Here is a 16524-nt window from a genome sequence, read left to right as displayed (position 1 = left end):
TTCAATATAAAAAGTTGACACATGATTTTTTACCTTGGAAATGTTCGTCATAAATTCGTTAACCTTCGATCAAACATCAAACAATACTCCTTCGTTTATGTTGTTAATGTTCCCAATTATTCGAGTAAAACAGATTTTTAATCGTCAGCTCTATTTTGCAAACGTCAATGTGGTGTTCCCTTAGCCTTGGTTTTTTGACCCGTATTTCGTTATCCATATCCGATTTCGTATTATTCAGACGAACGTGACATTCATGCATCAAAAAGCAAGTTCATTTTCAATAATTGATAAACAGAAATAATCAGTTGATAAAGTGGAAGACGATAAATTCACTTTTATACAATTTCCAGAAAATAAAACTTCATTCTGGTTAATAATAGTAAGAGATATACAAAGGACAATGCAGAATCAAGATATTCAATAATAGATTTCCCGTGTATTAAATGTATTTTATGAACAATCATAAACCATTGTTGGAATATCGAAAAAAATCAAGGTGGAATTCTACCTGTTCCAATAAATGTTCAATGGAAAATTTATAAACTTACTAGCTGACCCGGCGAACTTCGTCCCACCAACAATTGATATTTTCATTTAAATAATTTCAAACACTCAAGTCCTTACAGAAATTGTTTTTCTGTACGTGATCTATATTCGTGGTTTATAGCTTCTTTTATGGCATATAAACCTGATGCAGACTAAGACGCATCAAACCTGATACTTGTTGTTGAAATCCGTTGCTACGTTCTCTAGTTAAATCGTGAGGAACGTACACCAAATAATTTTTATTTATATAGATATACAAAATTGCTAGAAAATGACTTTTCAATTTTCTATCTTTCCGAATAGTTTTCATAACTTTCCTGACATATAAACCTGACGCAGACTAAGACGCATCAATCATGATAATGACTGTTGAATCCATTGCTCCATTCTTGAGTTAAATCATGAGGAACGGACACCAAATCATTTTTATTTATATAGATGTTTGACGAAGAAATTAATCATGTTTCTTGTGGTTCACTTCCGCAGTCGCCCCAACGCACGTCACCATATCCGGTCCATCGGAGGCTCGCGTTGGCGACCGCGTGCCATTACAGTGCCAAACGGCCCCATCGAATCCACCAGCCGAGATCAAATGGAGCGTGGGTGGCCACCAGGTGAAAAATGCCACCTCGCGCACCATCGAAAGCCCGGAAGGTAAGTTTATTGGATGGCTATACATACCAACGCTGCTTGTAATCCTATCACTGCTATTGCTGCTGCATTCTTGGCTTCCTTCAAATCCGCATTCCCATCGGTCAGTGTTGGCTCGAGATCAGGGGTTATTTTTCATCGTGATTCCAACACAGGGAACACGGAAGTGACATCACGTGACAGTCTTGAATATATATTTGAGAGCGGCTCAGGCACACAAATCCCTGTCACCCAATCCCCTGCAAAATGCCGAGATTACAATGGTAAACAAGTTAAAACAGATGCTTCTCGACTGTGGGCCCGATGTTTGATCGAACCGTAGGACCGATTCCCGGTCTGTTTACTCTGGTGCCGTCCACTCGGTGCACACTCTGCAAAGTCCATTTTCCACGATGGAACATGTGAACGTGAAATTCTGGTACGCAAACGTACGCACTTCGGGAATCGGAAAAGGCAACAGGACTCTCCGTCCGTGTGTCTCACTCTCTGTCTCTCTGAGTGTAACAAAATATTTACTTAAACTCATCTGGACGCTGGGAGAGGAGACAGCAAAACGGCATTTGACTGATTCCAATATTCCAGAACTAGTTCCGCATCAGCAGTAGCAGCAGCAGTAGTAGTAGTAGTAGTAGTAGTAGTAGGAGAACTAGTAGCTTCAGCAAACACAAATGAATTGTTGATATAACCGATTTGTACTTGTTCTTTCATCTATACTTCAAATAACACACATTCATCCCGGTGCTGAACCCGAAACCCTGACTGGAAACGGTCTACAGGCGGCTGGATAACGACTTCGAACATCACAACCCCGGTGGACACGGACAAGCGCTCGCTGGTGGTCATCTGTCACGGGCTCAACATGCAGCTCACGGAGAATGTCGTCTCGACCCACACGGTCAACATCCTGCGTAAGTACCGCTTCCTGCAATCACCCGGTGTGATTTGATTATATTTTCATAAACCTACCCATCGACAGCTCTCTCTCGCCTCATATCCCATCAGTCGGCAAAATATTTGTCCTGTGCTGATGGAAGTTTGCCTATTTCCCTGAGCCCACTCGAATCATGTGTCCGACACCGGCGAGGAAAAGTTATCTAAAAACTGATCAATTTCCAATCACAGTACCTCACACTCTCAAATCTCATTATCTGTCCCAATCCTGGGGAAGAAGTAAACACCAATTTCCGATCTATTTCCAAACAAACAAAGCCCTAAGCCACAACGCCTTCTACTTCTACTGCCGGGGGGTGGCTTCTCCAAATCGTCGACTATTGAAACTTTTCACAAAGAATCAAACGCAATGGTCTGGATGAGCAAACAGATAAAAACCATTTCCTGTTCCCTCTCCTTCCATTCCTTATTATAATCGAGTGCCGAGTGTTTCAATCATTCTTCCAGCTTCTTACCTGTTATTCCAAATCCTCGATTCGAAGTCCTTCGCTTCTCCGGTTCGAGGAACCGGCAGCTCGGGCAGTAATTAAAAGTATTCCATTTTGCAGTATTATCTTCGCTTTGCTACACCCGACAGCAGGAGCTAATAGCTTCGCTCGGTTGTAGAGAAAAAATTGTTCCCAAAGATCGTAATTAATATGCTAATCAACTTCGGTTAAAGGTTTCCCATTTTGGATGACCCATCCGTGCGTTCTTGAAGTTTGCAACTAATAACGGATGGTTCTCAACGCACAGTGATAGAAACTGAGAAAAGTCCTTTTTTTAAAGTAGTGGTACTATCCATTTATAACCAGAAATTGATTCTATGGTGACTCATCATCATAAAAATACAACGCGAAGTTAAATAAAATTTTAATATTTTCGTACTAAATTCGTTATTCAAAAGGTTAACATGAAATATTGAAAAAAGTCACATTATTCACAACGTTTTTACAAGTTTTATGATATGCCTTCAAATGCGATAAAAATGCAAACAACATGTCAATTTTTTCGAATGGTTGTGCTTTGCCTCTCTTATAGCATGATTACACATTTAAGGTTAAATACATTGAGATAGGAAGAGGTAAAAGGCATCATGGTCAATTAGCTGACATTTTATTTTTAATAGAAGGCTCTAAAAACGTTCAAGGTATTCTTATGTACTTATATTGAGGGAGTCTGAAAAATATTCTGGGCAAAAAGAAAAGCGCAACCGGCCATTTTTTCTGCATTTTTTCTGCTGCACCATTCAAGTTAAATTGTATAACTAGCGCATGTTCATCATCATATACCCCCTATTTAGGGTGACATATGATGCGACTATCTAGCATGTGTTATGTTCGGATAACGTAATAGGAAATGCGTCGTATGTTTAATTATTCTATCTTTATTATCTACCACAGATGTACTTGCTTCTTAAAGAGTGATCGAGTAAAAGAGGAGGAAACAATAGATGCTGGTCTATTTATTGTCGTGAGAATGATCTGTTTGGGGGACCGCCAGATTGACCTTCGGTCAAGCCTACTGATAGACTTTTGATATCTGATTTAGATATATTACAGCATATACATACAAAAGTGGAAGCGATATACATACATGACAAATGCTTGCGCATTAGTTCGTAAGAATACACGACTTATGTTTGCACCTGATACGACTATTATCATATGTACAAACGATTTATCACATACATCGTAAAAAATGAATGGCGGAAAAAAATACGTAAAATGTCCGGCCTAACAAATCGCCATTTGTATATATGAGAACATATATGTTTGTACACTCAAAATTGATTCTTATGTCATGTTTGTCATCCCGATTCATTTTATAATCAGGTTCAATATTATCACGCATTTGCCGAACAGCATCATTAGCCATGTGGGTAGCGTGGTCGTGTAAAACAGTCTTGCGTCCTAGCCGGTGTAGGTTTGATCCTCGTTATCGTCGTTTGGCCTTTTTTTTGTGGGTGCAATCCCAAGAAAAGATGAAAAAAGAAAAAAAAGAGATGTCTGCTTCCATACATACAAACATTTTAAAGCGTTGGGGGACATATGACATTATTTGCCTATTTGACACTGCAAGGCACGAAATGGCATGTTTTCTGTCGAAAATGAAATACTTTCTGACAACGCTAGTTAGGGTGTAGAAATAGAAGTTCTTCAAAAGATTTTTAGTGGGACGGGATGCTTCCGTACCTGCTGCCATCTACTAGATGGTACAAATAATTTGCCTCCCTAGATGGAAATCTCTACCAGACATCGACACTGTGCCTACATCATCGCCGATCTTAATGTCAAATTCATAATATGATGTAATGTACCCACATATACGATAAGATATGATTTACTGTTGAATAATTCTCCACAGCATGTAATACGATTATTTTCAGTACTACAATGATTGAAATGATACGTTTATGCAAACTGCATCTGCCTGATATGTATATGTGATGTTGTTTAGATCGATTTTACGATAGTGTTTATCATAAAACCGTCGCATGTTATCCCGAATTACGACACAATCTTAAGCGATAAAAAAAATCGTGTTTTTCACATTTTATACGATTTTAGATATACACGATGTATAGTTTGATCGACATTATATATCATTGTGATTCGATCGCACTTTATTTTTTCATTTGCAATATGAAAAGTTATATGATTTAATGTATGCTGGAGTCAGATGTCGGATGGCATTTACGTTCCCAGTGGAACTATCGCCTTCTCAACGTGAGTATTACCTGCGTCATTTTTATTAGTAGTACCTAGTTGAGCTTTCTGTGCCGGATATCACGTCTTGAATGTGTTCTCAAGTGGCAGGCTCTAGAATACGCGTGATAGCAGTGCAAGTCGAAAGAAATTTCTTTGACGAAAAATCCCCCGACCAGAAAGGTAATCGAACCCGAACCCCCGGCATGATAATGTGGGACGCCGAGTGGTTAGGCTACGGGAGCACTGTGGGGAGTATGGTGGAGTCATTTAGGACGATAATACGATTTGCACATGCTAGGTCGCATATAAACTCGTATAAGATTACAATCGTATAAAATATCAATCAAAAGATGCATCATGTGTATCTGAGATCATATAAAATGCAGAAACACTATTTTCTATATAATTGATGGATTAAGTCGTATATCGGCATAACGATCATTCTAATATCGCGATATGCAGTATTATATACGCACATTCTATTCATTCTATATATCATTGTCGGGTCAATATCAGTGTAAAGAGCATCGTATATCGTTGTGTACGTTATATACGGTGTATTCTATATGCGTATAAAATATGACTTATACGTATATCGCCTCCACTTTTGCGTGTATATGCCATTTATCAAATGTGTCTAGGATGTATGTATATCGCCTCCTATTAAGGCTATTCATACGATTGAATGTTTGCTGAGTTGTTATACCAAATTTTATTAATCTGGCGTGATGAATAAAATAAGGTTTTTCGCAATCTATATGGTTTTTATTACACACGACGTAAACATTGATCGACATTATATATGATTTCGCCTCAATCCCACTTTATATATGACTCTAAATATACAAATGACCCAATTTCATGGTTGCTGGGTATCGTGCGCACCGAAGCGCCTGACTTAAGTCAAACAGCTGTTTTATTTGCTTTGTTTACGTTTAGTACAAGACGTGGTGTTTAAAATTCGTTAGCCGGAAGCCCTTATTTGGTGACCAAATCATTGATTGAGCACATGTTGACTAAGATTCCCCAAGTTTGCCCCGCAAAATATGATTTGGATGCTTCAGTCGTTCGAAGTGAAAAAAAAAATCCGATTGCTCTCTTCATAATATTGATCTACGGGAAGAGACGAATACAACAAAATAAAGACGGCTCAAATCGGATCGTCACGTCTTCGGGTTTAGCGCTTACCAAAACATTTGGCCTTCCATTTTTATTTATACAGATGGATGAAGATATAGGAGCGCGTTATCTCGCCTGAGAATTCATTTCCACTTTCTAATAGAGATCGTTTTCGTTACCGCAAAAATCGAACGGACTGTCAACGCTTATCACGATGTAATTGTGAAACACATGGGAATTCAATTTCCCAACTTTTCCGACCTTCTTTCGATGTTTTCTGTAATATTGATCTACGGGAAGAGACGAATTCCACAAATACAAATCGGACCATCCCTTCTTTGGATTTTGCGCTCACCAACACATTTGGCCTTCCATTTTTATTCGTATAGATGTGCCATAGCATAATAAGAGCAATATGAGAGAGCGAAATAAGAGACACATTGCAAATGAGCACGCATTATCTTTTCCGCATATTTTGCCTCCATTTATACACGGCCTCCTTCCCGGATAAAGATTCACGCTTTCCTTTCTACTCTTAGAAAACACTTTCCGTTATACTTTTAAAATCCAGCTTCATTTTATAATGTGGTCCTATCAGAGGATTCGACCGGGATTTAGTTGAGCGGTTTTCAGTAATTCTTACAGAACTGGAATCTGGCTGTGAGATAGATCCGATAAAGTTTAAATCGTAAGCATTGGATACGGCGAAAATATTCGGAACCGAGTATCCATGGTTTTACATGCCTGTTTCAGTACATTATATTCTGATTCATGGAGCAGACATACCACCTTATTCTTGTTATCTGCTATTCGCTCGAGCGCTCCGATTCGGAAAAGGTATCTTTGTTTCTAGAGGCGAATGAACTGCAAAGTTCAAAGCCTCTTAAAAACAAAGAATAGAATATCTTTGTTTCGTTCGAATTCGGTCAAACGAATTCATTTTCGAATGTAAACATTGTCGGTGTTACCAGATGTGTTTCAATATTTCAAACCTATCTAGAGAAGTCGAATTGTCGCAATGCAGTAAAGAATAATAGCGCCGTCGATTAAAATTAATGAAGGAAATGTAAACAAACGAAGTATTTTCAATTTAAGGTGAAGGTGGAAGCTAGTCATTGTAGTAGTATAGGTAAAACCGCGTGTAAAAATGGGGTAATAGTGTTTGTGAGAGAAGAGCAAAACAAACGTAAATAGATAATTTACTTATTAGTCTGTGTGGCGCTTCATTGACACGAGTCTTTGAATACATTTGAAAAAAAATAACAATTCAATACTCAAACAAAATGTATGAACGATATGTTTCGATGATCAATTGCAAATATAAATATATATAGAAGGTGCATTTGCATATGAAGTAAAATTCTGATTATACGCAAGCGTAACATGAGCAAATTTATAACACATGCGAATTGTGGCTTGTTTGGTAATAACAAGTTCTTCCGCATAGTAACTCGATGTTGATATTTCCTTAATATTTTCCTTCGTTGATCGTATTGTTTTCACATATTCACGTTGGAGAGCCTTAACCCTTCTCTTCGTTGGACGAGGCATTTTGATTTAATGTAATACTTCTCCGTTTACTGTTTTTGAAAGCATAGGCAGCCGTGGCAGTGTTCTGAGCTCTGCAATACAGTTTGCTTAACCAATGTTAAAGTTGCTAAAACATACATTATAGACCCATTAAACGTAAAAATAATAATTGTATTGATATCAACACAATTTCATTCTATTGATTTTCATGACATGAAAAACTATGACTCTGGAATATCATTTTATTGAGTGGTTTTTATAGCTGTTTCGATGATGTTGTCTGGCTTCAGTGTCGAAAAATAATGATGCTTTCACCAATACAAACAAAACCATTGCCGAGAATTGAAAAGTAAAAATTTAACTTTCAGAGCACTAGCTCGAGTTTTCCAACGTTTTTCACTATACAGTGCGACAGAAGATGAAAATTTAATATCTTGTGAGTAATCGATTAGAGTTTGGTTGATATTGCTTGATGGGAAGTGTGCGAAAACGATAATTTTCTTCACACTGTTTCGCAAAATTATTGTTTTTCAGGCGAAGGGTGAGGGAGGGAGATGGAAGAAATGAGCGCCATTGTGGCAGCCATCCGTGGCTAGCTTGAATACAGGAGTCGCAAAACCTCAAGAATTGCAATAATGACGGACTTATTCAATAGATTGCCGCCAACCGGAGTGGTTTCGGTTTTCTCTACAAACGTAGCAAATTACGGATTGTAAACTGTATTTCTATTTATAAAAAAAAACTTTCGGTACAAATTTCTCTTTTTCTGTACCCTTAAGTTTTTAAAAAAATATACATCAGTGCCTCATAAGGGGATTTTTTGAACTAAGCTATTGCCAACCCGTTACGGTAAGGGATCATAGGATCAACTTTGTACAATGTTACAATGTTTCTAAAAAGCATTCCTGACGAGTTATTAATTTTTCTGGATCTTGATTTTTTCTCAGACCACTGTGCGCCCTAGCGGCGATATTATGAACTAAACCTTGGTCATCCCGTTTTGGCCAGGGATCATAAGACCAACTTTTCAAAAAAACACCATGTTTCGAAAAAGTATTCCTGATGAATTATGAACTTTACTTGATTTTACCTCGATTTGATTAGTTTTTGACCCTAGCGGTAAAACTGTGAATTAAAATTGTCATCCCGTTATGGTGAGGGACCATAGCATCAACTTTGGATAAGACACAATGTTATGTTGTTTTTTTTTCATTTTTATTTTCCTGACCACTGTAGGCCCTAGAGGTGATATTATGAACTAAACTATTGTCATTCCGTTATAGCCAGGGGTCATACGATCAACTTCGCTGAAGACAACATGTTTCTTGGTGGAAACATTCCTGAGAAGTTATTAATTTTTCCCCGTTATGAGTTTTTTCTTACCGCTGCGCACTCTAGCGGTGATATTGTGAACTCAGCAATTGTCTCCCCATGATGGCCAAGAATCATAAGATCAACGTTGCTGAAGAATGCTTCTAGAAAGCATCTCATAGGAGCTGATAATTTCCCCCCAACTTGAGGGCCCTAGGTTATATGCATATCACACGGTCCTCGGGAACAGAAAACCCTTATGGCGGGTTTACATTAGGGAGATCTATAGCTATAAATGGATTTATTCACGTGAAAATAGGTGTAAACGGGTGAGAATAAATATGATACACTTATTCGAGGTATATATAACTTGAATAAATTCAGCATATGTAAACGCTTGTGAATTTCTCACTGGTGAGAAATCACTAAAGTTGGATGCAGTTCTACTTCAGGTGAATAAATTCACCGAAGATATGAATATATTCATTATAGAAGTTCACGCTAGTGTAAACGGTTGATGCGATTTCTATAAATCTCATCATATTTCTTCACATGAATATATCCCTAGTCTAAACCCACCCTTAGAAGCGAACCAACCCAACCGAATCGATCTCGTTCATTGCAAATTCGGCGAACTCTACGCCCACGACTTCCGGAGAAAATCTCATAGCAATCAAGAATCAATTCCTTCAAGGTGACAAAATTCAAATTCCCTTCCTGTTATCACCCAAAGCTGACATTAAATCTTTATTACTGCCGATGAGACCGTAAAATTTATTAGCTAAATCAAAACCCTCCTTTCTCGATTCCCTGCTCCGTTCGACCTCCCCGGGATCCAGGGTCACGAAATCACTGCTCCCCACTTACCGGCACGATAAAACGGAGAGACAGCTTAGCCGTTCATCACGCCCTAAAGGATGAGGCTTTCTTCGAGCGATTTCCTCGGAATTGATTGAAACCCCTTTTTCGAGCAGGAAAGGACGGATGGATCGATGGTTGGGGCGGGTTAAGAGGTGTACCGATTGGTCTTCGACAGGAGCCGCTTTGTAACGAGATTGAAGCTTGTCCCGGGCTAAGGATTAACCATGCTTAAAGATTACAACCTTGGGGGAGCTAATCAATGCGAAACCGAGAGGGGGACGGGCTTGAACCTTTGTCCATATTTTGTCGTCTGGAAGGAGCGAAGATTTTAATCACGTTACAGATCGTGTCACAAATAATCAAATTAGCTTCCACCACTGATTTCATTGATGAATCTCTTCCAATCAGTGTCAATTTTATCCGACGCAAGCGAACTGAGAAGTGGCTGTTTGGAATACATCCCAATCTTCTTGGAGGAGGGTACTTACCGAAAACCTGTTGCAGAGTAGCGTAGCAATGTACTGCTCCAGCTCCAGGAGGAAATAAATTTGGCGAAAAATTGATTGAAAATTCCGCTACCCCTACCCACGGGGGAGAGCGAAATAAACAAAACGCCCATCATCGCATCCTGTGCGTGTTCCTTGTGCAACAGTTCGCGTGGGTCCTGTGCTCCATCTAAACGCTCCATTAGCGAAAGTTCACCCCACGCGCGCCTAGATGGCGAGCAAGCAAGCGAGAGGCAGAAAAAAAGCATAATTCAGCACCTCTAATCCGTGCCTTCCGGTGTCATTAAGAATTCATGCCACGTTATTACATCGGGATCACGAGCGAGGGAGCGGTGGTGGGGAGGTCTTTTCTAGCAAACAGTGAAGTAAACGACTGATGATTTGTTTTCTCCCCTCTCACCCGCGCAGTGCCACCGAGTCCACCGATAATTTCCGGTTACGTGGAAGGCCAAATCATTCCGGCCGGATCCGTGCAGAAGCTGCTGTGTGTTTCCTCCGGGGGCAATCCGCTGGCCACGCTCACCTGGTACAAGAATGATAAGAAGGTAAGTCGATGTTTTTTTTCTCTCTCTAATCTCCCCTCCTATCGCAACAGGTTTTAAATTTGAAAAAAAAGTAGAAGTGATTATGAATGTATTTGTTCATGTCTGTGGACGATTTATCCGGACATCCAGCGAGGAAATTATCTTCCAGCAGTTCATTAACAATACCGCAATTTGTTTCAATCACTATGATAACGGTGTTATTTGACATCTAATTGGTACAAACACGCGCGCCCTCTTGCGTTATTAGCGACACAGGTTTCGGATTTCGATGATTGACAGCTTGTTTTTTTTGTGTTGAAACGCAAACGTCTTTCATCACTTCCGGAAGTTCGTCTCCAATTTAACTTCGATACCGATACGGCCGGAAGTGACGCACGGATTCGAACTCCGAGAAAAACGAACCTGTCAACTGTAATTGAGTTACACGCGAGTGTGTGACCATGGATGGCCATCCATCTGTATGTGAGACAAAGCCCGGAACAGACCCTCACAGACGTGGCCGGTGACATGTGGGTTTGTTGCGTGCGTGTTTGTCGGCCACATCAGGGGAAAATATATATATCCAAAGTTTGACCTGACGAGATGATCACAACGAGTGGTGGGCGGGGAAGCGAGAGCTTCAGGGGGATTGAAACCGGATGGAAAATATTCCGGGAAACCATATTTTGTTTTGCTTGTCCATAAATTGTTCGCTGAATATAGAAGTCCTGCGGATAAGGATACTCGACCTGTCCCGACGAGTTGATCACCTGCCTGCCTACCGACTTCACTGTGCGATAAGAGGACCGTACGAACAATAGCCGCAATGAGAGAGCTTCCCGAGGAATGGTTTCATTAGGCCTCTTTTGTCATGCTCCACCAGAAATGATAGATGTCACATATCAAATGTCGTAGTCTGGCTGCTCTTCTCACACATGTAGAACCCCCCTCCCCATCCGGGGAGGCTGTTGTTCCACTCTAGTAAACAAAAGGATCCCGATAATATTCAGACGACAACATCTTTTGCCGGGAGCGCACATTCAATTACAGCCAACCGACACAAATGCATCCATCCAGAGTCCGAGGCCCGGGGGTTTGCCGTTGTCGACAATGAGGACCAGTTTCCACTGGAAACCATATTTTGTGTCAGCCCACCGGAAATGTGTCGAATCCCCTGAAGCCTAACTAATTGGCAAAGCTCAAATGTTGTTAGGATCGGGTCGAGCTTCATCGAAAACAATATGCATGAGGAGAGAAAAGTTGTGAGGTGTGTAGAAGGGAGAGTGAGCGAGTTCACATGTGATGAATTGGTCACATTGTTATCAACTACTTGTCAAGTTACTTATTCGTTGCCATTGGCAATGATTCCAGAGTATAGTACCGAGAGACGCATTTGATCATTGTAGCCATTTTGAAAAAAAAATATTTTACGCCCAGTCCCACTCAATGAAACACAAACCGAAACAGTAGCAGGCAGGTCAGGGCACCAATTCAGACAACTCGTAAAAGAAAATCTCGATTGCCTTCCAGTCTTGTGCATAGATGGCACCACTGCTAACAAAAACAGCATGTATTCAACCCAATTCAGAAATAATTAATCCATATGCCCACCACCATTTTCATATATTCTCTCCGGGTGATTGCGAAATCAAAAGCACACCTTAACTCAGCCCTCTGACATTGAAGCACACGCCTTGACGATGGAAGCTCTCAAAGAATCGCCACTTGAGTGCTGGGCTCCACAGGCCTTCACTTCAACATACGCCCATATTTATACGTCTAAAGGAGTCCACACATCTTTCTGTCAAAATGACATGTTCTTCTTCAGTCAGGTTTGGGTCCGTTTAGAGGTGACATGGTGCTCCATTTTTTTGGAGAACATTATTATCGTGTTTATTGAAGTGTCTTGAATCCACGAAAATAATTGATTCTTCGTGATATCCATACTGACTGCAGTGTTCGCTTTTACACCTACTTTTATGAAAACATGTGGAAATACCTTAACTCCAGAGGGAAGCTTTTACTCTCTGCATCATCCTCTGTCTTCATGGGTGAACAGAGTTTGTCGATTGATCGTTTCACTGATATCGTTTGCTTTCGTTTGTTCAAATATGTTCTAGCAAAATTTTTTTTATTGTTTATTTTTCAGACATTCAGCCTTCTGGGCTGGTTCGTCTCAGTGGTCTTGAAAAAGTAATTTCCCCCAGTGGCATTCATTTGTTGTTACTTGCTACAAATCATAACACAAAAGAGAACGAAATAACTCTACTTTAGTTCGCACATCATTATACACGAGCATGCGAACTAAAACCGTCGTGATGGGTTTCGGTGCAAAAGTTTATATTCATCTTTGCCTCTAGCACATCACATATCGAACTTTTCCATGCATCATTAAGCAGCAGAGTCATACGAACTACTCAAAACTTAAGACAAGACGTGACAACTGGCTTCTTACTCTTAAGGCTGATTTAGACGATGCCAGTCAGCGCTCTAGTTGAGGTATCCAGTGAACAGAGAACAGACACTCTGTTCAAGTTACTTGTACCAGTATCGAACAAGTAATTGGCCTCTATCTTGAACAGAGTGTCTGTTCTCTATTCACTGGATACTTCAACTAGAGCGCTGACTGGCATCGTCTAAATCAGCCTTTACTCTTCCACCCAGTGCGAGCAACAGGGATACCGAACCACTCGAGATGTCAAGTGTTCAAATGAGATAAAGTTTCTGAAGACTATTTTTTCACGTCCCTAACATATGTTTTCGTATCATATATTATATCAATTGGTTACATTTGAATGCTGTAAAGCAAACTTTTTGCGTATATCACAACACATTGTATTTTTCTGTGATGCTTTATCATGAAAACTAGTGTGAGAGTACATACCATGAGTATATTATGTCGAAGGGTATATTCAAATATTATTGGCAACCCTTTAAAATTGACCAATTAGCAGCAGGTCCGAAATCGACCCCCTATCGCCTACCCTTAGAAAAATCCTCGGACGAAAACTACTCTTCCACCCAGTGCGAGCAACAGGGATGCCGAACCACTCGAGATGTCAAGTGTTCAAATGAGATAAAGTTTCTGAAGACTATTTTTTCACGTCCCTAACATATGTTTTCGTATCATATATTATATCAATTGGTTACATTTGAATGCTGTAAAGCAAACTTTTTGCGTATATCACAACACATTGTATTTTTCTGTGATGCTTTATCACGAAAACTAGTGTGAGAGTACATACCATGAGTATATTATGTCGAAGCGATTTTCAAATATTATTGGCAACCCTTTAAAATTGACCAATTAGCAGCTGGTCCGAAATCGACCCCCTATCGCCTACCCTTAGAAAAATTCTCGGTCGAAAACTACTAAATACATTTGGTAATGCAAAATTAGTAGAATGTACAAATTTTTTGTACATATTGTCAACAAACCCGCATCCCTACCAGAGATTAGTATATTTTACTCGACATTAGTAAGCTTGGATATTGTCATATCTGAAAATTGGTGAGAAAAGCGCGTATTAACCATTTTCATTGTTCCTATAAGGCAATACGGAGGTATAATAAGGATATAATTCTGATACGTGCATTTTCGGCGAGAAAATGTAGCCGATATTGGGCTTCCGAATCATTGTTCTGCTTGACATATGTGTTTATTAGTACGGTCGAAAATGACTATAGATTGGTAGTATTTACCAAAAAATTCGTTATATTTACTAATTATTTCTCTCAGTGTAGTCTTGTCTTAGCTCAAAATGAACGATTCACATTCTGTTACTGCAGCAGAACCTGACTCATAATTGTAAGCAAATGCAACACTATGTGAATATTGGCTAGCTACGCTGAGAGGAAAATTTAGTATATATGACGATTTTTTTCGTAAATGTTACCAATTCGTTAGTCATTTTCTACCCTACTAATCATTGGTACATCTTACAAAAGGAAATTGGTAGGCATTGTTTTTGTAGGATGGTGGGCATGTTGGCCCACCATTGGAGCAGCATCAGTGAAAACGTTGTTTTTTATTTGTAAGAGATAATGATAAGGGATAATGACATTATGTTGTTGATAATTAATTCTTATTTAAAAAGCTGTCTTCAATCATACATTATCTTTTACACAGTAATTTCCTACATCCTACATTCTACATCTAAATATTGCTCGTGCAGATTTAATCGCAGCCTCGACCGAATCAATCTCATATATTTTTTCAAACCCTCACTCATCAAGGTTTTGCTCCTTTTACTGTTGCACATTTTCATCCTTTAGGACAGGAACAACTGATTAGTTTGCAGTTGATGGGACCATATCGCAGTACATTTCATCCACATTATTTGCTCTCCCGTTTCCTGATGTATGATTATGGTTAATTATAAATATGGGTTTGTGATGAAATATATGTAGTTACCTGAGATTTCTTTGTGTTGCACATGCTCAGTCTAATATACATTGAATAGTCAACTGTGCAATTTTAATCCAAGATTAGAAGCTGAAAATTAAAAGGGAAAGGATTGTGTTGAAGTTTATTTTATAAGATTCGGTGTATTAAGATTTCAATACAACGAATTAAACTTTTGTTTTTCCGCAGTGAAAACAAGTTCTCGATATCTTTGTGGTCGAGAATATGTTTTCGTCGAAGAGAAACAGAAGTTACATATATTTGAATCTAATAAAAAAAAACCAAAAAAAACTTACCTCCGAATAGCTTTGTTTCCTCAAGAGGAATGACGACTGCGAAGTACGCACATTACAGTTCCTAGAAATGAAAACAATCAAGGTTACACATGCTATGAAGTAAAATGTACGAATCTTTAGTAGGGATGTGTATTGCATAAGACATCCGTTTTACAAAGTTTTGGTAATATTTACAAAAAATGCGTACATTTTACCAATGTTTCAACTACTAAAGATTTGGTAGTTGCATTTACTAATGTTTTCCTCCAGTGTACACGCAAACTAGCGTTGGCAGCAGAGATGCCAACCTTCCTGATTTTTCAGGATTTCACAGACTTTTTGGCTTGTATCTTGATTTCCTGACAAACACTCAATTTGACCTGATTTTTCTGAAATTAACCTGGTTTTTCCCGATTTTTGAGCCTTTTACTTTCACAAGAAAAATTATCCGTAATAATACCGGGATTCCTGTCAAACTTTTCCTTGTTGGAAAGAGAACTGTTGGAATATCCTACATACAGCTCTCCGGCCCTCACTTATATAAAGATTGCTCTTTCTTCAATTTATTATTTATTCCGAGGTTACAGTGTCGACTTTTTGAAGTTTAAGTTGACGTGAAAGATAGATTCTCTATCAGATCGGCACTCTCGAATTGTTATATTCTGAATGATGGTTTTTGATTGTTCAAACCCCGTAGTGCGTTTATTCCACCTGAAAATCCATTATAAGGATCGCTTCACAACGACAGAAAATTGAGCTGGATGTATTCAATGCCAATTGAATGAATGAACATTGAGAATAATATTTTTTTTCACACTCCACAATGATACGTCACGGATTATAGAGTTATCAATATTTGAAAATTTTTTTCATTGGTGAATGGCATTTATTGGCGTGGTCATAGCACCATAGCACCGGTTGCAAACGGAAGTTTGGTCAAGTACAAAACAAAGTGTAATAAAACAATGATTCGAAATAGACTGGGTACGGAAACAATGAAAGGAATATTAGCTACTGAGAATTATGTAGAAGTGAATAAAAAAGATGCAAGTTCCGTTGTGTTTTCGCAACATATAACATCTAAATACAACAAATCGACGTATAAGAAGCAGGAGAAGTAAGAACATGTAAGCATTTAAAAAAAAATGTATGCGT

At 39.0% G+C, this 16524-nt stretch overlaps 1 protein-coding gene and 1 long non-coding RNA gene across 8 annotated transcripts in view; one reads left to right on the top strand and one right to left on the bottom strand.

The window, feature by feature from the left end:
• Window positions 1-16524, top strand: part of LOC129764239 (nephrin) — a 629638-nt gene that overhangs the window by 556642 nt on the left and 56472 nt on the right. For all 7 annotated transcript variants that reach the window (XM_055763127.1, XM_055763125.1, XM_055763126.1 and 4 more), the window contains exons 8-10: window positions 1033-1200; window positions 1974-2105; window positions 10574-10710. In XM_055763127.1, coding sequence (XP_055619102.1) covers window positions 1033-1200; window positions 1974-2105; window positions 10574-10710 — 437 coding nt within the window. The remainder of the gene's footprint in view (window positions 1-1032; window positions 1201-1973; window positions 2106-10573; window positions 10711-16524) is intronic.
• Window positions 14838-16524, bottom strand: part of LOC129764241 (uncharacterized) — a 65242-nt gene continuing 63555 nt past the window's right edge. The window contains exons 2-4 of the long non-coding RNA XR_008741087.1: window positions 15391-15451; window positions 15104-15184; window positions 14838-15044 (exon numbers count right to left, since the gene is read on the bottom strand). This is a non-coding gene — a long non-coding RNA (uncharacterized LOC129764241). The remainder of the gene's footprint in view (window positions 15045-15103; window positions 15185-15390; window positions 15452-16524) is intronic.

The sequence above is a fragment of the Toxorhynchites rutilus genome, chromosome 2 (assembly GCF_029784135.1).
Source record: "Toxorhynchites rutilus septentrionalis strain SRP chromosome 2, ASM2978413v1, whole genome shotgun sequence".
Lineage (NCBI taxonomy): Eukaryota > Metazoa > Arthropoda > Insecta > Diptera > Culicidae > Toxorhynchites > Toxorhynchites rutilus.
Note: the sequence above shows the minus strand (reverse complement) of the source record. Positions and strands in the feature narration are given on the sequence as shown.